Source organism: Hipposideros armiger, unplaced genomic scaffold, assembly GCF_001890085.2.
Source record: "Hipposideros armiger isolate ML-2016 unplaced genomic scaffold, ASM189008v1 scaffold_8, whole genome shotgun sequence".
Taxonomy (NCBI): domain Eukaryota; kingdom Metazoa; phylum Chordata; class Mammalia; order Chiroptera; family Hipposideridae; genus Hipposideros; species Hipposideros armiger.
This window is the reverse complement of record NW_017731358.1, coordinates 1,617,200-1,639,626: the sequence shown is the minus strand read 5'-3', so window position 1 is coordinate 1,639,626 and position 22,427 is coordinate 1,617,200. Positions and strand designations below refer to the sequence as shown.

Here is a 22,427-nt window from a genome sequence, read left to right as displayed (position 1 = left end):
TTCAATATGGGAGTCATCATATAGTCCTGGGTTTCTAGGTTATATACAGGGCTTCCTATAGCCCCTGAGGTGGGGGATTTGACAGAGTGGAGGAACAGAGAGAGGGTGGCATTATCTCAGCCCCTCTCCCTCTCTTTCTCTCTCTTTCCATCACTCTCGCTTCTCTGAACCTTCTGGACACCAGACCCTGGGCCGGACTGGGCGCCTCAGAGTGTGCCAGATGCTGACCCTGCCCTCGGGAGGTCTTTGGTTTGCAAATGTGGTTTAGACATTGGGAGGCCTGGGTGTTTTGACTGACACTTGCAGTGTCTGCGGTTTGCTTCTTGCTGCATAAAGTGTGTTCCATGGGACATATTAATTTATCTCCAAGTAGATTTATTGTATGAAATATTCATTGAAGCAGGCTTTACCGTACAGCATTTAGAACAATGTACTGAGTACGGTTTGTCCTCATAAATCTATTAATGCTGATGGGATGTATTTTGTCTCCTATGAAGCTTTGGGGGGAGATGGGGGCTCACGTAGGAGAAGAAGCTGGCTGTTGAAATCTCTTTATCTCCCTTAGCTTGGCTGTGGCAGACCCTGCTCTGACTCTGTGTGTGTGTGTTTATGTGTGTGTGTGCGCGTGCGCGCGCACACTTGGTTATACATATCAATGTTCTCTCTTCCTTTTTATTGGATGCAGAGGCTTCCATTTCTGAGCTAGCTATTTTGTCAGCTTCCAGCTTCTTGTCAGATTCCAGTTTCCAGCAGTGGTTTGGAGGTGTAATGAGACTCAGAGGGAAAAGCTGGCTCAGGAGTGAAGACTGATCTGTGAGGAGCGGGGACTCGGTACTGAGGAGAGAGGTGGGGGCAGGATGCTGACACTCAGGACTAAGTGCAGCGTGGCAAACCCCGAGCTAGGTGCTTTACCTGCTTGCCCCAGGTAATCCTAACAGCCACCATAGGAAGTAGGTGTTACCACTCCTGTATTTGAGGCTCAGAGAGGTTTAGTAACTGGCCCAAAGTGCAGTTCATTTAGTTCAGCAAACCTATTCTGATGGGCTGTCAGGGGCCCAGGGGCTGGGCACAAGGCACAGGGCAGTCACAGCCCCAGGGCTCAAGGAGTGTCCCATCCAGCAGATATAGAAACAGATAGATGTAGAGGGGCCAGATAGGGAAGTGGTGCCTCCCCCTGTGTGATGCAGGGTGCACAGGAGGGCGTGATGAATCGTGGGAGGTCGTGTGAAGGCTGGAGTGGGTGTCCAAGCAAAGTTGGAAGACTGGATAGGAGTTTACCAGGCAGGTGGGGGCTGGGAGGCAGGGGTGGGGCTGGGAGAGGGGGTTCCAGATGGTGCAAGGAGCAGACATAAGTATACAAGCACATACAGGACACCAAGGTGCGGTGGGCAGGGTGGGGACTGCTGGGTTCAGCTCTGCTCAGTCCCCAGAGGAGGGAGGGCCAGAAAGGTAGCCAGAGCCAGTAGGGCTGGACCTCCTAAGCCTCGCTGGGGAATTTGCACTATAACCGAGGGCAGTGCAGAACCATCAGAGGTTCTGAAACCAAGGAGAGAGAGAGAGAAATGCATTTGTATATTTAGATTACTTGAGAGGTACTACAGAGGCTGGTTTGGAGGAGGGTAAGGCAGGAGGTGGGGAAACCTGTCAGGGTTTCTGATGCCCATGCAGCCAGGAAGTCACAGGGATGGGGTGAGGGCAGCCATGGGGCATGGGGTGGGAGGTGAAGGATGGTCTGTGTGTTGGGAAACTGCAGAGCTGGGCCGGATTCCCCATCTCAGGTTGAGAGGCCACAAAAAAGAAAAAGTCAAAGTAAGAGGAAAAAACAGTCAGAAAAAGGGTAAAGGAAAAGAGTACATTAGAAGAAAAATGCACCATCAAGAAATTTATAAAAGACTTTTCTAAAGAGGTAAAAGAAAGATTTAAAGGGTTACAGTTAGGGAATGATGAGGACTAATGCAATATAAAAGGTTTTCTAAGTTTAATAGTGTTTTAGAAACTTAAGTAGAGCTAAGGACAAGCAGAAGTTAAATGAGTTCAGGTAAAAACAGGTTTCTGGCCAAAAGCAGAACCTAAAGTAGGGAAAAGCAGACAGGGCGGTTTACCAGCAAGGCAGGGCTGTGAGAGGTGATTCTTCTAACCGGCTGACGGAGGCTCTGGGAGTGCATGCTAGGCAGGTGACACCATGAGACCTGGGCCGGGAAGGAACCTGCGCAGAGGAAATGACAAAATGGAGCCTACCTGCTTGAGAACTTCTTGGGCACCACCCACACCTGTCTTTTCTCTTTCTGCTGGGGCCACTGACAGCAAGAAACCAGTTGGGGGAATTACGTGGCTTCTCCTTTTGCCGTTGGTGCCTGTTCAGGTAGGTTTTGGCTCTGGAGTCGGCACGGTGGTGGCTCAGCAGCATGTGGCAGCCTTGCAGGCTTGTCCTGTTCTGTGGCCACCAGGAAAGAGGGAGGTGGAAGGAGTCTTCAGCAGATCTCTTGTGAGGGTTGAAGAAGGTCAAGGAACATTCTGGCTTGGGCTGTATTGATTGCGTGCCTCCTGTGTGCAGTGGAGAGTTCTAGATGTGGTGGGGTACACGGAGTGGCAGGAAAAACTTACAAAAGGGATATGAGCAGAACGCATGGTAATTTGGTATCTGGAATGAAGCTGAGGCTACGCGTGGGATGGATGCAAATATGGACTAACGCCGAACAAGGAAACCGACTCATTAGTGTCCTATTAGTACTCTTGTCTACTCTAATCACTCTGCCTTCCTCCTCCGTCGGTCGCTGGTAAGGAAAGAGGATGCATGTATAGTTGGTAGATCATGGGGCTTGTACTTTGGAGATGAGGTTCAAGTTCTGGCTCTGCTACTTATTAGCTCGATGACCTTAGGCAAGTGTGACCTCTGTGAGTATCTGCTTTCTTGTTTGTAATTTGGAGCTATAACAGTGATGCCTGCCTCTCTGAAGTCCCGGGTTTTCATGGGGATCAGTGTGTGTATGTGTGAGTGTTTCATCAACTTCAGAGCTCTGTTCGGCAGCTGGTGACATCTCTAGACTCTAAGTATTTTGAGGAAGGTGGTGCCTCGTTATTCCTTATACCTCTCACAGCACCTCCAAAGTGCCTGGGACACACACAAAATGCTGGTTGAGTTGATGGATGAGTTTACTGTGCCATTAGGCATTTTCCAGGGACCATCTCACTTTTCACACTGTTGGACGAGGGACGTGCAGCCCCTGACTGCCCTACATATGAAACGTGTGTAGTGGCTACCAGGAGCGGCGATGCTGGGGCCAGTGCCAGCCACTTGGTCATGCTGAGGGTCCTCATTTCAGGACCAGACAGCTTCACCTGGTTTCCAGTCACTGAGCACAAAGCTGCCTTCAGGATGGCCCAACTCGAAGTTCAGAAGCCGAAAGCAGACTGGGGGCTGCTCCACTCGCTCTAACTCCTCTTCCCACTACATGCCCCCACGTGCGTGCCTGCACACCCTTCACACTTTGTCTCCCCGTCCCCACAGGCAGCCTCTGCTGACTCCCCGTTGTTCCCTGTTTCCTTAACTCTCACTTGGGGACTTTTGAGAGGCACTGTCTGTCTCCCCTCCGTGGGCCCATGTGTGTGCTGGGTGTCTGGATCCCGTTTGCTCACCGCTGCGGTTTCCTTTTCCTTGCGCTCTGTTGTAGGTCGTCTTTCACGATGTTGCCGTGCTGACGGACAAGCTCTTCCCCATCGTGGAGGCCATGCAGAAGCACTTCAGTGCCGGCTCAGGGACCTACTACAGTGACTCCATCTTCTTCCTCTCGGTGGCCATGCACCAGATCATGCCCAAAGGTAACCTGGATGCCAGGGGCAGCAGCCCCTGCTATTTGGTGTTTGCCTCTGCTGCCCTGGCTGCACAGTCCTGCCGGTGCCCTGGGTCAGAAGAGCTCCACGGAAACACAAAGGAGAGGGCGAGGGGGCCAGCCACGCCCTTTGTGTAACAGGGCTTCCTGCACAGAGCATCAAGGGCAGGGCCCTGGGTTGCACAGCCCCGGGGGCCCATTCATGAGGACACAGTGTGTGGTGCAGTGTGGGCTCCAGCCCCCTCTGGGACTCACTTTGCTCATTTGATGAATGGCAGGTAGGACTAGATGACCCTCCCTCTACATCTGTTAGTCTGTTCTTTTCAGTTTGAACCTGTACTTATCCAACTTTAAAATATCAAATCTAGATGTGAGAGGTACAAATTGTGACTCAGTAGGACTTTTTTTTGAAACTCTAATCCACCATCAATGGATTTTCTGGGCTTTGGTCCCTCACGGGTAGAAGAGATGTGATTGTCTGCTGTGATAGGTCTTGTCATCCTTGGACTAGAAGCCTTGTGTGTGGGGATCTCTTTCATGGGGTGTCCCAAGCATCTGGATTTTTTTCTTCCAAATGTCCCTTGATGGATTCTGGAGCCCTGGATAGTGTCCAATTTCTGGCCATGGTGAACCATGACCTGAGCCTTTTAGGGGGTGATAAAGAGAATTTTGGGGTCTTGGGGTAGCAGCTTTCCGAGCTGTAACTGATTGAGTTTCTAACAGTTTGCAGACCAGACAACCCAACAGCCAGGCCATGTGGTGGAGGCCTGCTCCTCCGGCCCAGCAGACCAGCAGTGGAAGGGGTGTGAAGAGCACCACCATTTGAGGGGGCCTGGTAAGCCAGGAATTCAGGAGTTGGAGGTTGATACACGGTTCCTTTGGCAGGTTGTCATTCCATGGGAACATCTAGCTCATCCATTTTAGCTGGGGCTTTGTCTCCACAAGGCAAGTTCCTGCAGCATGGAGGCCCTGCATATTCTCTTAGCTGTAAGGCAAGGGCTCAGGGAGCTTCACTGAGAGGGAATCAGAGAAAGGAAATGAGCTCAGCAAAAAGGCACAGGGAAAAGAATCGGATTCTTCACAGAAACTAGGTGCAGCTCTGTGAGCTCTCCGAGTCCCTCCACCAGACCTGTGAGGTTAGATGAGTGAGACCAAGGACTTGAGTGACTTGCCCAGGGTTCTACAGCAATTTAAGGGGCAGAGCTGGGATTTGAACCCCGGTCTGGCTGATATGGAGACCTACTTCTCCAAATAGCAGTTATTTCCACCCTCTCAGGTGGGCCATATGGGAACTCTGGTCAGGCCTGGTGCAGGGCCTGTGGGCCACTCAGGCTAGAGGAAGGTATGGTTCTTGCTCTTCTGGATTCTGGGGTTGGGGGGCCGGGGGTGAGAGACAGTATAGTTGCTGGTCCTAGCTCTGCCACTAAGCACTTGTGTGTCTGTAGACCTCAGTTTCCTAACCTGTGTATGAGGAGGCTGATTTAGTGAACTGTTTCGGCTTGCACTGGAAGAGTTCAGGGTCACAGGAATCCCTTGTGGGGTTCTATAGTTTGGGGAGCCGAGGGGAGAGGGGCTCTACTCTTACCCTACCTCTCCTGCCCTCACCCCCACTCCTAGCAGTCTATCTTGATTGCTGTATAGATCAGGCTGTGGAGCAGAATTCTATTTGGTCAAAGGGTTCCATGATTAAACTAGTTTGAAACGTCTTGACCAGATGGGCGTTCAGGGCCTGACCAGCGCTGTTGTCCTGCATGTGTGACTGGCCTCGAATGAAACGCGAGGGCAGAAGAACCGACAAGGGACAGCAGGAGATCTGAGAGGAGGAGGCATGCCTGGCCCTCCATTCCCCCCCCTGCCTCTTCAGCAGTTAGCTCTCTGCCATCATGTACTAAACTCTAGGCCAGGTTATGCTTTGGGGCACCAGAGGGAGGGGAAATAGACAATTCTCCTTTGGGGATTGTCAGGGTAGAGAAATACTTGTGCCCAGGGAGGGCCCGGCGGTGAATTGTTACGTGCAGATGACAGAAGTTAGGGAGCCTCAGGCTGCTGCCCTTCTACCCCTGACATTGCCCTGCCCGGTAGTCTGGCCTTGTCCAGGGGGCGATGTCTGCAGAGACAAGGCTTTGGTAGCTCTGCTGTGGATGCACTAGGTCAGATCACTGGTGTTCCTCCACGTGCGGTCCAGGCCTCTGAGGGGCCTGTGTCAGGAGGTGGGGAAGGAGGTGTGCAGGGGGCAGCCCCAAACACCGAGCCTGTTCTTGGGTTCTTCAGGGAAATGATAATGTGCTGCCAGAGATTCATTTCCACATCTGCCCAAAGTCAGCTTCCTAAGAAGAGAGATATTAGGAGTTACTAAAATCTGATAGTCATAAAATGAAACGAGCAGCCCTAGCGCTCCCGCGGAGGCTGGGGCGCTTCTGCTGAGCATTTTGGCTGCTGCACAGCGCTTGGCCACGCGTGAAGCTCCTTCTGGGCACATCCTTTGGAATTCCTGCAGTTTTCGGAAGGATGCTTGGTTTTCAGGCACCGTTAGTGCTGTCTTGCGTTTGTCATGGCTCTTTATTGCTGCCTTTTTTGTATTCTCTTTTTTTTCTTTTAATCATAGAAATTGCTGTTGTTGGGGATTTGTTGAAGATTTTGTTCTTGTGTGTTTGGTGTATTCTTGCTATTTTGTTTATTTTGTTTGACATTGTTCTTTTTTCTCTGGTAAAGTGAGAACGGAGCATGGGTGGGTGATAAGCCCCTGGTTCCGTCCAGGAAGGCTGGGTCAGGAAAGCTGTGTTCCTCTGAGTTATGTCTCAGAAGGTCCCGTCTGGTGTTTGCCTCAGAAATCCAGGTTATTTCTCTGTGTCCAAGCCTCTCCTCCCCCCAACACCCTGCCCCTTAGCATAAGGATCACCCTTATGTATTTAAGCTACTTTTGAAATATATTTACTTCTTTTTTTTCTATTTTAAAAGTAACACTCATTCACAAAGAGAACATCTGACAACATTAAAATAGAAAAAAGCTATCCTTTTACTACTACATAAGCATCATCACTCTTGATTCTTGATTACCTTATATTTTCCCAACATGTAGCTTTTTAATAATTTAGCCAAAGTAGGAGCTAAACTATGTATTTCAATTATTCTGAGTGTTTTTTACATATCAAAGTATGAAATTGAACCTCCATTTAAACAAACCAAAAAAATGAAAGGAATGGTACAAGCAAAGCTATATTATGAAAATTTCAGTTAATGTTACTTATCACCATTTTCTGGGTAGTCACAGTGTTTGAAAATTTTTTTGAATGGTTCCATTGAGTAGATGAACCCTTAGTTCACTTTATCATTTCCCTGTTCTCGGCTACCTAGATGCTTTCTATTTTTCTATGATCGTAAATTGTACTGTGATGAATATCTACATACAAAGAGATTATTTTCTCTAATTAGGGTTATTTCCTTATGATAGCTCCCCACGGGTGGAATTACTGGGCCAGAGGTGACCCTTACAAAACCTGTGTTAATTTCCCCCTATTGTAGTGTTGTCAGTCAGTACAATTGAGGTCTGTACAGTTTTCTAAGCCCATTGATGTCTGACCTCTTGGGAGGACCTCAGGCAGCCACATACGAGCATCAGGACAGTTGCTGTCCCCACTTGCCAGGAGAGGAAGGGAGGAACTGCGGTCTGGCCATTTCACCAAGTTTTAGAATAAGCTGGGTCCCCCACCCGGGTTTCTGATGCCTTGGCCGGGACCTGAATGCCTGGGCTCTCACACCTACACAGCTCCCTGAAGCTTACAAAACCTGGCCTCCTCTCTCTTCTGCTCGGCCCCTCGCTGCAGCTCTGCAGAGGGGGCCAGACTGGGTTGGGTGGGGGGTAGATAACCTCATGTGTTTTGCCCAGAGCGTCCTGGAGCAGCGCTGCCCAGACCACATTTGCAGAGTGAGGAATGCAGGGGCCCTGCAGGCAGAACACGCTGGCTCTGATTTTGATTAGAGCTTGTTTTTTTTTCCATTGCTTGTTGGATTGGTCATGTGTGGCTGACTGGCAGGTCCTGCCACTGACACTCGCCTGCCTATGTGTCCTTCACAAACATGCTGGCACTCTCAGCTCCTCACTCACATGCCCTCAGGGCTTTTCTCCTCCTGTCGGCGGTGTCAGGTTTGTCACCGTTGGAAGCATCTTCAGCAACAGAAAACATTTTTGCCCAACTGGAGCTGGAGGGAGTGAAGAGCAGCTCCTCAGGAACTGCCAGCTTCCTTGTCCTGTGTCACATGGCTCCTAGGAGTTATTGGCTCCGGCTTCGTGACATGGGCCATAAAAACAACCCTTACCAAGGCTGAGCCATGATGCCTGGTGTACGAGTATGATTGTGGTGGTGTTCTCCCTGGGTAGGGAAGGCAGGGGCCTGGACGATTGGCAGTGTGTAAGGCTGGCCAGAGGCCCCGGGAGACTTTCCTGTAAGGATCTCTTGTTCTGTAACCAACCCTTTCTAATAGACATCCTCTGCCAGGGGTCTGGTGTTTGCATGACATGGAGCTGGCCATTTTGGCTGCCTTAGAGATGTTTGCCGGTCGCTGCTTCATGGGCTCGTGGCGGTAGGGTAGGTGGCATGGTCCAGCCAGTAGGCAGGATGAAGGCCACAGGGAGATCCACACAGTGCCGAGGGTTTCAGAAGACGACGAGTCACAGGCATTTGGAAAGGGGAGGGGCTTCAGGGAAGAGGTGGTCCTCGAGCTTTGAAGGATAGGTCCAGTTTCCTTGTGTGGAAGCAGGTAGGGAGCGGTCCAGGCAGCTCGGAAGCGGTGTGTGTGTTTGGGAAACAGCACATCACGTTTGACAGACACGGTCGGGCACATTGGGAAGCAGTGGGAGAAAAGATGGATGAGAGAGGTTGGCATGCTCTGTGGAAGCTTGGATGCCAGGCTGAGGGCTGGCCCAGGACACAGGAGACAAGGCCTTTGTGAGCATGTTGACAGGGAGGAACCGGGCCAGATCCATGCTTTAGGAAAGCTGATATGTCTGAAATGAGGAATGGATGGTAGGGGGAGACGTTGGGGTCCAGCTGCATATAGTTTTTGAGTGTCTGCTGGGCCAGGCATCATGGACAGGCGGTGAGAGACCCATAGGTAGACTCCCTGGCCTCAAGCAGCAGCTAGCTAATCTAGAGGGTGCATGTGTATACGTGTGTACACGCAAGTTGTGTACCAAGCATGCACACATACAGAAGGTGAGCTGTAGCACCCACTGAGACCTGACAGGCATCCCCAGCTTTTGCACAGCTTCCCTCCCCGTGAGAGCCCAGGGGCTACAGAGGTCATGACACCGGCTGCATCAGGAACAATTACGACCCAGCTTGCAGCTTTTAGCAACTCTGTGGGTTCAGAAAAAGAGGAAATGAAATTAGGAGAGAATGTAGAGCATACAGTCTTTGGCTTAGAGCTCTAGTTGTGGGGTCATAAACCCCTGTAAAACCAATGCAAATATCCCTGCTGTGGAAACACTTGCCTGTCAGTCCTCTGTACTTTAGTATGAATTAGTCCCATCCGATTGCCTTCCTCTGAACACAAAATTGAGATAGATGCCCCAAGGGAATGAGAGGAATAATATGGTTTGTTGGATAAATGAATGAGGCTGAGGGAAAGGTAGAAGGGAGGAGGGAAAAAGTACTTTGGAGCCTAATGTACTCCTGGGCCTTTGGGAGATAGGCTCAGTGTTACTTTGACAAACATGAGTCCAGGCGACGGAATTTAGGGGTCGGGGAGGCCAACTTACGAATTCAGACCTTGATGAGGTCTGACTCCTGGAAAGATCCAGGAAACTCTGTTTTCCTCTCTAATCCTTTCCTTCTTAGGTCCTGTAAGTGCTGCCACTGGGCCATGGGACTCAGGCCTGGGCAGTGGAGCTAGGTTTCAGCCATGCTGTGCATTCACTGGCTTCTGTAGGCTGGCCTTGGCACCAGACTGTTTATCCTTGTTTCTATTAGTGTGGGGCTTATAGAAATTTCATTTGATTCACTTCCTGATCAGCTTTGGACAAAACCAGCTTCGTATGAGCTAGGAGGTTTGTATACCTTGGGTCCCTGTGGGGTTTGAGGAAGCCACTCGTTCTGGTCTGTGCCCATGATGGGGTCATGTCTCCAGCTGCCCTGTGTTTCTGTTGGTTCCCTCCCCGCAGTTGAGGAGTGAAGTTCTGCCCATTATCCTGTGTCTACACAGGGGAAGGATGGGTTCGAGTTGTGGCAGCCTCAACTTGGCCTCTGGTGGGGGGATCGGGACCTCTGGACTGTGAGCTGTGCTGGCAGCACCGGTGTCTAGATGCTTATGCGCGGCTGGGAGGACTCAGTCGGGGTCATCCGTGGGGTGTGGGGACTGTCGTTCTAACTGGCTTTGTTGGTGTCATTCTGAAGAGGGGGCATTTGCGATGAGGAAGAGGGTGTTTGCTCCCTGTCTGGGGACAAATGTCCATCGCTACCCATCATCTTTATAGAGGGTGTTCATGCTAACCTATAAGAGGTGTGCAGCAGGCACCATGATCCCATTTTTTTTAAAATTTCTTTATTACTTTCAGGTGTACAAAACAATGCAATAGTTATACTTTTTACCCATCACAAAGTGACAATCCCCCTCCCATAATCCACTGCCTCACTCTTCCCCCAATATCATACATATCTATTACAATTCTATGACTCCATTTCCACGCTATACTCCACGTCCCATGACTATATATGTATTAAATTATAGTTGACATATAATATTATACAACGGCAGCTTCAGGTGTACAGTGCAGTGGTCAGGCCTTTATACCATCCATGAGGTGTTCTCCCTAACAAGACATGTGTCCATCTGACACCCTAAAAAATATTTATAACATTATTGATTATATTCCCCAAATTGTCTTTCATATCCCTGTGTCCATATTATAGATACCAATTTATGTTGTTTAATCCCTTCCCCTACTCTCTCAACCCCACCCCCCTCCCAACTAGCAACCATGAGTTTTTCCTCTGGGTCTCTCAGACTATTTCTGTTTACTTTACTTATTCATTCAGTTTTTTAGATTCCACATATAGGCGAGATCATATGGTATTTGTCTTTCTCCAACTGACTTATTTCACTTAGCATAATGTTCTCTAGGTCCATCCATATCGTTGCAAATGGTAAGATTTCATTCTTTTTTATAGCTGAGTAATACTCCATTGTATAAATGTACCACAGTTTCTTAATCCAGTTGTCTACCAATGGGCATTTCGATTGTTTCCAAGTCTTAGCTATTGTGAATAGCGCTGCAATGAACACAGGGGTGCACATATTTTTTCGAATTAGCGTCTTTGGTTTCTCTGGATAGATACCTAAGAGTGGAATTGCTGGGTCATAAGGTAGTTCCATTTTCAGTTTTTGAGATACCTCCATACTGATTTCCATAGTGGCTGCACCAATCTGCAATCCCACCAACAATGCACCAGGGTTCCCTTTTCCCCACAACCTCATCAGCACTTGTTTGTTGATTTATTGATGGCAGCCTTTCTGACCAGAGTGAGGCGGTATCTCATTGTGGTTTTTATTTTCGTTTCTCCAATGATTAGTGAGGTTGAGCATTTTTTCATATGCCTGTTGGCCATCTGTATGTCCTCTTTAGGGAAATGTCTCTTCATATTCTCTGCCCATTTTTTAATTGGGTTGTTTGTTTTTTTTTTTGGTGTTGAGTTGCATGAGTGTTTTATAAATTTTGGATATTAACCCCTTATCAGATACATTGTTGATAAATATCTTCTCCCATTCAGTAAGCTTCCTTTTTGTTTTATTGATGGTTTCCTTTGCTGTGAAAAAACTTCTAAGTTTGCTGTAATCCCATATGTTTATTTTTTCTTTTACTTCCCTTGCCCGAGGGGATGTATCAGTAAAAATATTACTCAGGATAATGTCTGCAAATTTACTCCCTATATTTTCTTCTAGGAGTTTTATGGTTTCAGGCCTTACATTTAAGTCTTTAATCCATTTTGAATTTGTTCTCATATATGGTGTAAAGAGGTGGTCCAGTTTCATTTTTTTGCATGTGTCAGTGCAGTTTTCCCAGCATCATTTATTAAATAGACTATCTTTACCCCAGTGTAAATTCTTGCTTCCATTGTCATAGTTTAACTGACCGTGTATGAATGGATTTGATTCTGGGGTCTCTAATCTGTTCCATTGATCTATGTGCCTGTTTTAATGCCAGTAACATACTATTTTGATTACTGTTGCCTTGTAGTATGATTTGATGTTGGGTAGTGTGATACCACCGACTTTGTTCTGATTTCTCAGGATTGCTGTGGTTCCCAAATTTGGTCACCTAGGGACCCCTCCAACTCTCCACATCCCCCATGGCTATCTTTCCCATTTGCCACCAGGGAAAAACTAATGCCCAGTTAGGGGAAAGGACTGTGCTGGGTGGGGTGTACTGCCTAGAGAGGTGGGGTCTAGCCAGTGGTCATCTCCAGGCTGGAACGGGGTATCACATCGTCCCATTACTGTGTGACTACACATGCCACAGGAGGTTGTGTTCATCTCAAGATAATGACATTTAATTGTGAGGAGCACAGTTGTTGTGAGTTGTTGCAGGTTATTGAACATATCTATTATCTATGTTAAGCCTCCTAACAATTCTGTGAGGTAAACAGGAGTTAACATCCTGGTTTTATAGATGGACAACATGAGGCCAGGAGAGGTGAGGTGATTTGATCAAAGTCATCTGGTGACTAAGAGATTAGAATTGAGGTTGTCCGATGTGACCTCTCTCCTGGCCTGAGTTTCCCCAGCTACTCAAAGGGAGTACTGGATTCCATCACCTCCTCGGTCCTCTTCAGCCAGGCGTTCTCTGAGTGTTGCTTGGAGCACACGCTCCCTTCATGTTCGTGCCAGGAGTGTATTGGCCATGTAGGTTGTGTTTGTGTTTGTTTTCTATACATTCACAGTTTTCGGTTTGGTGTACACCCTTCCAGATGTGTGTCTTCTTCACTCTAACGTCTCAGAGGCCCATTTGGTCCTTGGCACTTTGGGCCTTAGCATCTTCCCCACATCTGCCTCACTCTCTAGTCTTGGATAGTCACTTAAAAAAGAAAAACTTTATTTTTTAGAATACTTTTAGCTTTATTAGAAAGACTGTGAAGCTAGTACAGAGAGTTCCCATGTAGCCCACATTCAATTTCCCCTATTGTTAACATATTACATTAACATGGTACATTTGTTACAATTAATAAGTCGATATTTATATATTATTATTAATTAAAGCCCACACTTTATTCAGATGTCCTTAGTTTTAATCTAATGCCCCTTTTTTGTTCGAGGATCCTATCCAGGATGCCACATTACATTTGCTTTTCATGTCTCCTTAGGTTTCCCTTGATGGTGAAATTTTCTCCAACTTGCCTTGTTTTTGGTGTCTTTAACAGTATTGAGGAGTACTGGTCAGATATTTGAAAAATGTCCCTCAGTTGGGATTTATCTGATGTTTTTCTTATCATTAGCCTGGAGTTACGGGTTTTTGAGAGGGAGACTACAGAGGTAAAGTGCCATTTTCATCATATCATATCAAGGATACATGATTTATCATCATTGATGTTGACCTTGATCACGTGGCTGAGGTAATATTTGTCAGATTTCTCTCTACTGTAAAGTTACTCTTATTTCCCCCGCCCATGCTTAAACAATGTGGATGGTCACTATTTAAAGGGTATGTTTCCATGGCTTGTGCCCCATCCCGCACGTCCTGCTGGTGATGTCTGTCTCCTTCCCATGCCACCAGCTGTGGTCTGTGGAAGCCAAGAGATTTTAAAATGCTGTTTCACTGTTCTAAAGAGTTGGCCCCATTTTACTGTGTGGGGTAATAGATGACCATTTATGAGCTTCCCTTGACTTGCAGGCCCAGTATCTGCAAGGAGCATGGAGCCAGGCAGGTCTGAAGCAGCCTGAAAAGGGAATCGGTTGGTAAATCACCCAGAACAGGAGTTTAGGCTCTGAGTCAGACAGAGGTGGGTGCAAATCGCATCTCTGTGATTCACTAGATTTGTGACCATGGCAAGTTACTTAAAAGTGGCCAAATGGTGTCATGGTTAAGAACATAGGCCTGGCGGCAGAGTGCCTGGGTTCTTGGCAGCCCTATCACTGACCTGCTGTGTGACTCTGACCAAGTTACCGAGCCTGTCTGTGCCTTGGTTTCCTCATGTGTAGAATGGAGATAACAACCGTTCACATCTCATGGGTTGTTATGAGAATTAAATGAGTAGTATATGTAAGGGGCTTAGAGCAGTGCCTGGAACATGGTAAAGTGTTAGCTTGTCTCCTCTCTGGATCTCAGTTTCCTTATCTACAAAATGGGGATGCTATATTACTTACCATATTTTGCCATGTATAACGTGCTCCCCTGTTTTTGACCCAAACTTTCAAGGAAAAAATCTTTTGCTTTAATTTTTTAATTCAGATTTTTATTTGTTTACATTTAGTTACTTGTTTTTTGTATTCTAAAGCATTTATTTTTTAAACATATGATGGTACAAGAAATTTTATGTAACAAATAATTACAAAACATAAGAACAGATACAAGGTACAAGAAAGTTTATGTACCAGTAACAAATTTGCGCATCATAGGAGGCCAAGAACTCTTGGTTGTTGCAAATTCATCGTAAGTTCAACAAAACCGATTATCATATTCCAAGGTATTATTTTGCATATGGATATTGTTATTGATTTCTAGAGTTACGCTTTTAACTGATAAGCATAAATAATAGAACTAAAAACATTTATATAGATAGGGAATTAGTACTACCCATGTATAATGTGCATCCTTATTTTTCCTTCACAAATTTGGGCAAAAAGGTGCGCATTATACACGGCAAAATGCGGTACTACAGAGGACTAATGAGCTGATACCTTTAATAGCCTTAGCACTGTGCATAGCACATGGCGAGTGCCCAGTAATTATTAGCTGTTTGGGTGGTAATGATGAGCTATGCCTCCAAATACAGCACCAGAGGGTGTGGGGCTGGAGTTATGCTCAGACTCTTAGAGCACCCACTTTGCGTTTTGGAAAGATCTTCTGAGAATGGGAGAAGGACGTTTCCTGGATGATCCTGGGCAAATCATGTCACCTCTTGTCCCCCGGGTGAGGGTTGCCATCTCCGACCTGCCTTTCTCTCAGGGTTACTGTGGAGTATTGCAGCGAAAATGCTTCATCTCCCCACACCCTCCCCAAAGACCTTTTTCACTAGCTCCCAGAATCCAGGTACTTGAAATCTACAGTCATAGCACATTATTATTACCAACCCCACCAGCTCCATCCTACTCATGTTTCCTAAGATCTAAGTGTATAAAAAGACCAGGCAAATGCAAAATATTATAAAATCCTGAAAAATGTAGGAACTTGGGGCCTGAGCCTCCTTTGTTCCAGGTTACCTTCTTGAAGCTTATTGTGATGCTTGCTGTTGTAGAAAAGTCGACTGAGGATGAATGGGGGTGGGGGTGGTCCAGACCTGCTCCCAGCTCTTTTCCTGGCATCATGGGTGCTGTCACCCCTGAACCTCTTATTTCAGCACCCTTTCACTGAGGCCTTGCTGTCCTGAGGCTGGAGGAAGATGACCGGACTCTTGCGAGAACAATCTTGGGTCCACTTTGGGTCAGTGGCGCTTGATGAGAAAGGCTGGTGTGAATTTCTGGTAATGAATGTGTGGGTGTATTTTAGCCCAGGTTCACTGCCACACCTCAGACAGAATGGAGGCGGGGCCAGAAAGCCTGCAGGCTGGGGACAAGACCAAAATGGAAAGATCCAGGCTGGCAGCTCTGATTTATTCATTCGTTCATTCATGCTTTGAAACTCTGAGGTCAGTGTGCAGCCTTTTGCAAAAACCCTTTAAAATTCCATCTTTTTTTTTTTCCCTCCTTAAGTGAAATCTGACAAATGTAGCAAAAGCCATAGTCAGTTTGGATTTCTGTATTCTGTGCTTTTTGTATTTTTACTCACTACTGTGCAAGGTCTTTAATGTTCTCTACTGTTCTTTCATAGCAGTTTCACAAAGCAGAGAAGGCTTTTAAGGCTGGTTTATGGAACTTCATAACTTTGTTCATTTTGAAACCAAATCATGAAACTATTGTATAATCAATGTTTACTTGCCCTTCGGCGAGGCAGACATGCATCCAATGGGAGGATGTATATGTTCTGGAACCTGGGGTGTAGTGGAGAGGGGTTCAGGGTTCTGGGAGAGAGGCACCTTTTTCTTGTCTTTCCTCTATCCCTCATGCTTACTTGGGCTGGAGGAGACTTTGGGCCTAAGGCACATACTCTAACCTGGTTTGCCAGAGAGTTTTTGTGTCCCACCCCAGCTAGTAATACAGTGGTCCTTTACTTTCCCACCTGCCGTTACCCCTGGTGTGTATAAATGTCTCAGAAACCTCCTCAGGAGTAGGGGCATGGGCTCTCTCTGAGTTCTCTAGCCATAATAACGTCTAGTACTGCCTAACCCCCTCCTAACTAACTCCTAACAGAGACTGTGGGTAAGCAACCTAACTTCTCTGAGCTACTGATACTTTGTTTAGAGAATGGGAGTAATGAGTGTACAAATGAAGATTCATAGTACCTGGCACAGAGAGATGCTTAGTATTAGATGTCGTTAATGCTTTTCCTCCTGGAGGTCACAAATATAAACAAATCAAAAGCTCCGAAAGTACTGAAGTAAAGTAAAAAAAATGTTTATATTTTACCTAGCATTTCTCAAACTTAACCACAGAACAACACATTTTTGAGGAACACCTATTCGCGTTCTAAAATGGGGTTGTTTCACAGAACTCACTCTAAGAAATGCTGCCCTAAAATAAGAATAATAAACGTACAACACTTTTGTAGCTCTCTTTGTTGGGGTGTGTGGGGGGGAGCTTTGGGGCAGGCAGCCTCAGCCTTCAGAGAAAGGCACTTCCTGTCAGCAAGGCCAATGGAGCATGTCCCTGGGCATGACATTTTAATTATTACTGTGTTGCTTATACCATGACTGTTTCCGGAGCCGATCTGAAGTAGCCGATCCTGAAATTGACCTCAGACCCAGACATGTTGGGAGGACTTTCTCTGGATCATGAATCACGGTGGGACCATGGGTACAGAGTTCTTTAAAAGGAGCGAGGTGTATGTCTGGTGCCACTCTGCGAGCAGAATACCCTCGCAGCATTTGGCAAACTGCAGTGGTTTCAGAGGAGGGTGACCCAGAGGGCAGCTGAGGGATCCTGAAATCGACCCTTAAGGGAACTGAGCCTACACGCTAGAGATGGCTCGCTGCCTCTGAAGGGCCGTCCTGGGAAAGAGGAAGCAGGCCTGTTCTGTGTGGCCCAGAAAGGCCACACCAGGTGCAGCTGGCTAGAATTTCTAACTCAGTCACCATCTTTCTGTCAGTCCTTTTCTGCCCAGGTGGCTAGTCCTCATCTATAGACTGAGGGGTTGGATACAAGGGTACCGTCTGGCCACCTACAGCCATAGACCTCATTCCATTTGGTCATTTTATCATCCTTACAGCGAGCAGCTTTAAGTGGCAGTGTAGTGGGTAGGGGTAACGCCTAGTCTAGTCTCACAGCTAGACTAGGTTCTGGGTCTTTATGTTTCTGCAACGCCTCCTGGGCCTGAAGCCCTCTTTAAAGCCGTGATGGTCAGCTCCGCTCCTACCGAGCTCTGCCTTGCTCACCCCGCTGTGCCACACCCGCTTGCCAGCTCCCTCCTCCTGGACCACCATCCTGAAAATGTCCCCAAGGCTGTTTCTTCACTTCCTTTCCATCTTTGTCCAGACGTCACCTCCTCAGGGGGGCACCCCTGACCGTCCTGTGTAAAATTGTACTCGTCTCCTCTGCAGTGCCCGTGACCCCTCTTCCCCTGCTGTATTTTTCGTCATAGTCCTTTCCACCATCTGACAGAGAATGTATTTTCCTTTTTCCCCCATCATTTGTCCCCCCCCATCCAAATGTAGGCTCTACAAAGGCAGGATGTTTTATGCATTTATTCATTGCCGTGTTCCCAGTGCCTAGAACACAACCAGGAACATAGTAGGTGTTCACTAAATATCTCTCAAGTGAGTTAAATGAAGGTATTTTTGTTAGGTGTGTATCTTGAACTACTCTAGTTCGGGGGAGTCACCTCAGCACTCTTTCTTCAGCCCATTTAGAACTGCCTAGGGATGAATTCCAGCAGCTTCTGATAAATTGCATAGAGATTGGATGTTCCTTGTGGGTTAGTCACAACCAGGAATTTGAATTTTTTGGACAACTGTTTCTAGATGGGGTACCCCAAGCCTGGAGGAGACACAGTGGATTCTGATTTCCTGGGTAGCAGATGATGCCCTGACCGCCAGCGTTCACCGTGGCGTGAGGTGCAGGAAAAAGCAAAAAGCAAAGCACATATTCAGGAACTTGCATGAGTGAAAACATCTGAGTAAATACTGAGCAAAGGTTATAAACATGCGTCCAGTGATTTCAGTAAAAACTACTTTCTGGCCATTCTTATGGAGCAGATTTGAGCATTTGAGTCCCCTTATTCTGAAGAGGAACAGCTGAGTAAATTTGTCATAAAATGCTAAAAATAGTACTGTGATGGAGACCACTTTTTACTCAGTTAATGCTAGAAGCTCTTTGTCAGCTAATGAAAATAGCTGCCAAAATGATTGAACAGTCATGTATTTCATTTTGGTCCCCTCTGTTAATATTCTGTCTTTTAACTTTTCGGGTTCCTCTTTTAAATTCTTGGCTACCAGTAAAGACACCAGCCAGTGTTTATTGCTGTCAAGAGGTCAAGCAGTATTTATTTCAAGCACCTTGTCACCTGTACAGGGTCTGCTGTCTTCCTGCCATGTGCAGGGTACTGGGGTGGGTGCTGCTACGCTGCCCTTGGGGAGCAAGCCCAAGCAAATGGGTGCTTATGGAGCGGGGGGTCGGAGGTCAGCGGAGTAGCATCAGAACTGGGCCTGGACTTCAGGGCGATCATGTGGGCTGATTTGCATGGAGAATGGACCAGGTACTGTCAGCTCTGTCAGAGTTCAGAGGGGACTTTTTGTCAAGGAGGATGAGGTGGGTTTGCGCAAGGTCTTGAAGGCTAAGGGGCTAAGGGTAGGGCAGGAGGACAAGGATAGGGCAGCCTGAGTCTGAGCCTGAGCAGACGCCCTAGGGGGTGCTGCCTCTGCCAAAGGTGTCACATCCTAAATCCGTCAGTCCAGTGTGCTTGACAGGTACCTCTGGGGTTGACATTAAGTATGCATCTTCTCTTTGTCCCTACCTGTGTGCATCATCCCTCTGACAGGAGAATGCTCAGTTTCTCTACTCAAGCCACGTGTGTATATGCTGATGCTGCTTCCTATCCGCTAACCACCTTGGATTGACTCTCAGGCCTTCTCTTTTTTTCTTTCCCCCACCCACTTACTCTGGCTTCTGGACATTTTCTGGAACGTTCCTGGCTGCGCCTGGGTCCATTTTCCCTTCAGCCTAGTTTCTTGCTGCTCCCCCAAGTCCATCCTGTTCTCTGGCCACAGTAGCTGCCTTAAATTGTTCTTGGTCAAACCCACACCCGGCTTTTCCTGCTTCCTGGGCTTGCTCAGCTCTTCCTTTGGCCTGGAAGGCTTTCCCCAAGTTCCTGGTCACTGCTCCACCTATTAGAAGGGTCCCCAGAAGGCAGGCTCTCCAAGTACCCAGTGTCAGCAGGATGCCTCTGCTGGCCCTTTGGGAGTACAAAAACCTCTTGAGCGTCCTAAGTCCGGCATGATATGATGTGACTTGAACCTTAACTGTTTTGTTTTTTTTTAAACTTTATTGGGGAACAGTGTGTTTTTCCAGGAACCATCAGCTCCAAGTCAACTTGTTGTCTTCAGTCTAGTTGTGGAGGGCGCAGCTCACTGGCCCATGTGTGAATTGACCTGGCAACCTTGGTGTTACGAGCACCGTGCTCTAACTAACTGAGCCAACCGGCCGCCCCTTGAACCTTAACTTTTTAATAAAATTTGAAAGCCTTTGAGGTGGGGATGTGGGTGGGGTAGGGTGATTCCCACAATGTATGGATAAGAACTTTCAGCAGCCAAGTGATTCCACTAGGTAACTATTCCCAGCCACGGGGGTGTGGAGTTCTGATGATAAAATGCTGTCTTAGAGCTGCTCGCCTCCCACGAAGCTATCTTGTGTGCCTTAAACCTTGGATTTTTTTACTTCTCTTCCTCATACCAGTTCTTGCTTTGGTTTAGGACTGATTCCTTAACTAGGTTTGGCTGGTTCCTGTCCTAATCTCATTCACATCTTAATTTCTGGGGCATAACTTCTCCCTGAGAGGTAGGTGAGCATGTGGGGTGCGGTGGGTGATGGTTTCTCTTACGCATTGAGTTGGGGTAGTCAGGTACGATATAGATTTTTTTTTAAAGCATCATCTATCACATAGTAAGGTTTGCCCATTATAGTCATTAATCACAGAGCTGGGAAATTTGGGGAACTCACAGTGTCTGGGACAGAAGTGAACTTCTGACTGTGTGCTGATTTGGTGGCTGACCTCAAGTAAGCTTCCTCTTGTGAGCCTTCTGTCGGGGTGTCCCGGCCCTTGCCTGATGACCTCCCAGGACTCTAGCTGCTCTCCTTGCCTGCTTTTCCTACCCCCCACCTCTTTTTTCCCTTCTCCCTCTCTCATGAGAAGGTGAGACTCATGCCAGTCAACACAAGAAAAGAGGGACTATTATTGGAGGGGCTGGAACACGAGTGCTCAGAACGTAGGGCAGCGCCTAGGACCCATTTTGGTGATTCTATTTCTATCGCTCTGATAGTGTCTTTGTTTCTGTCTACACTTCCCCATTTTCTTCTCCTACAACTGCTTTTTATTTAAATGTGATTTTTTTCTGTTCCCATGGAACTGACACTTGCTTGGCGGCTTTGGTCTGTTAGGACTTCTCTATAACAGGCATTATCTCTTGGTATTTCCCATTTCAGATTGTGAAAGAGAATCTGCCAGCCCACAGCCATCAATTGTTGATTTTTTGTTGTTGTCACTGATGCAGTCAGCTGGGATCAGAGCAGATGGAGCCCTGTGGTACCAAACCTGGCCACCTGAGCCTGCCTCTTCAGCAAGGGTGTGTGAGGGAGGTAGGCAGGTGTGTGTCTGCTGCTCTCAGATGCAGACCAGCCATTGACATGGGAGGAGAGGGGAAAAGATACATCCTCTCTCAGGCTTTTTACATTTCTCTTCTTTTATTATGCAAATTTCAATTATATACAAAAGTAGAAAGAATAGCATAATGAACTCCCGTGTACCCATTACCCAGCTTCAGTAGTTATCAACTCGTGGCCTATCTTGTTTTATCCCTACTCCCACTCACCGCCTTCTCCCCCAACCCTGGGTTATTTCAAAGCAAATACCAGATACCATATTATTATTTTATTCTTAAATACTTTGATTAGTATCTCTGACATATAAGGACTCTTTATATAACAGTATCTTTATCACATTTAAAAATTAATAATTTCTTATTATTATCTAATATCCAAGCAGTGTTACATTCTTCAATTGTCTTAGAAATGTGTTGTTATAGAAATGGGTTTGTTCAAATCAGGATCTAAATAAGGGCTACATGTCTCTTGAGCCTTTCTCTCTTTTTTAAAATTAAACTTCTAATTTTGAGATAATTATAGATTAACATGTAGATGCAAGAAATAATACAGAGATCCTTTACCCACTTTTTCCCAATGGTACCATTTTGCAAGACTGTATACAACATGACAACCAAGATACTGTTGACATTGATACAGTCAAGATACAGAGCAATTCCATCACCACAAGCATCCTCCATGTTGCCCTTTTATAACCACACTCACTCCCCCAACCCTGGGCAACCACTAATCTGTTTTCCATTTCTATACTTTTCTCATTTCAAAAGAGTTATATAAATGGAATCGTAAAGTATGTAACCTTTGGGATTGGCTTTCTTTGGAGATTCATTCAAGTTGTTGCATGCATCGATAATCCACTCCTTTCTATTGCTGAGTAATATTTCACGGTGTGGATATACCACACAGTTTGCTTAACCATTCACCCATTTAAGGACATCTGGGTTGTTTCCAGTTTTTGGTTGTTATGAATACAGCTGCTATGACATCTGTGTGCGAGTTTTTGTGTGAACATGAATTTTTATTTCTCTGGAATAAATGCCTGAAAGCAGAGTAGCTGGATCTTACAGTAGTTCCATGTTAAATTTTGTAAGCAATTACTAACCTTTTCCAGAGTTGCTGTACCATTTTACCTGTCCACCAGCAAAGTGTGTGTTTCTCGAGTCTCTTAATGTATTGGTCCTCTCTCCCACCGCCTTTATTTTCTGACCTACCAACTGGGCATGAAAACATGCTCTGATTATCTTGCATGATTGAGATGATACATGTAAAACTGCTTTATAAACTGTCTCCAGCTGGGACTATCAGGCCTTCTCTTTTGTGAGAGCATCTGAAAATGGCATCACAGCACCTTAGAGAAATACTGTAGACATCTATGGACGGTCCTCCCCTCCGTTTTCCCAGCCTCGCTGGATTCTGCAGTATAGCTGCAGATCAGGCATGTTTAGTTCAGCTTGGCTTTTTAAGGATGTTGAGGGCAGG

General features: G+C 46.7%; 1 protein-coding gene across 5 annotated transcripts in view; it reads left to right on the top strand.

Moving 5' to 3' along the window:
• XXYLT1 (xyloside xylosyltransferase 1) overlaps nt 1-22,427 on the top strand; it is a 188,728-nt gene that overhangs the window by 24,420 nt on the left and 141,881 nt on the right. For 4 of the 5 annotated variants that reach the window (XM_019650461.1, XM_019650452.1, XM_019650444.1 and 1 more), the window contains exon 2: nt 3,672-3,819. In XM_019650461.1, coding sequence (XP_019506006.1) covers nt 3,672-3,819 — 148 coding nt within the window. Of the gene's footprint in view, nt 1-2,188; nt 2,363-3,671; nt 3,820-22,427 lie in introns of those variants that run through there. The other variant, XM_019650480.1, reaches the window with a different exon arrangement.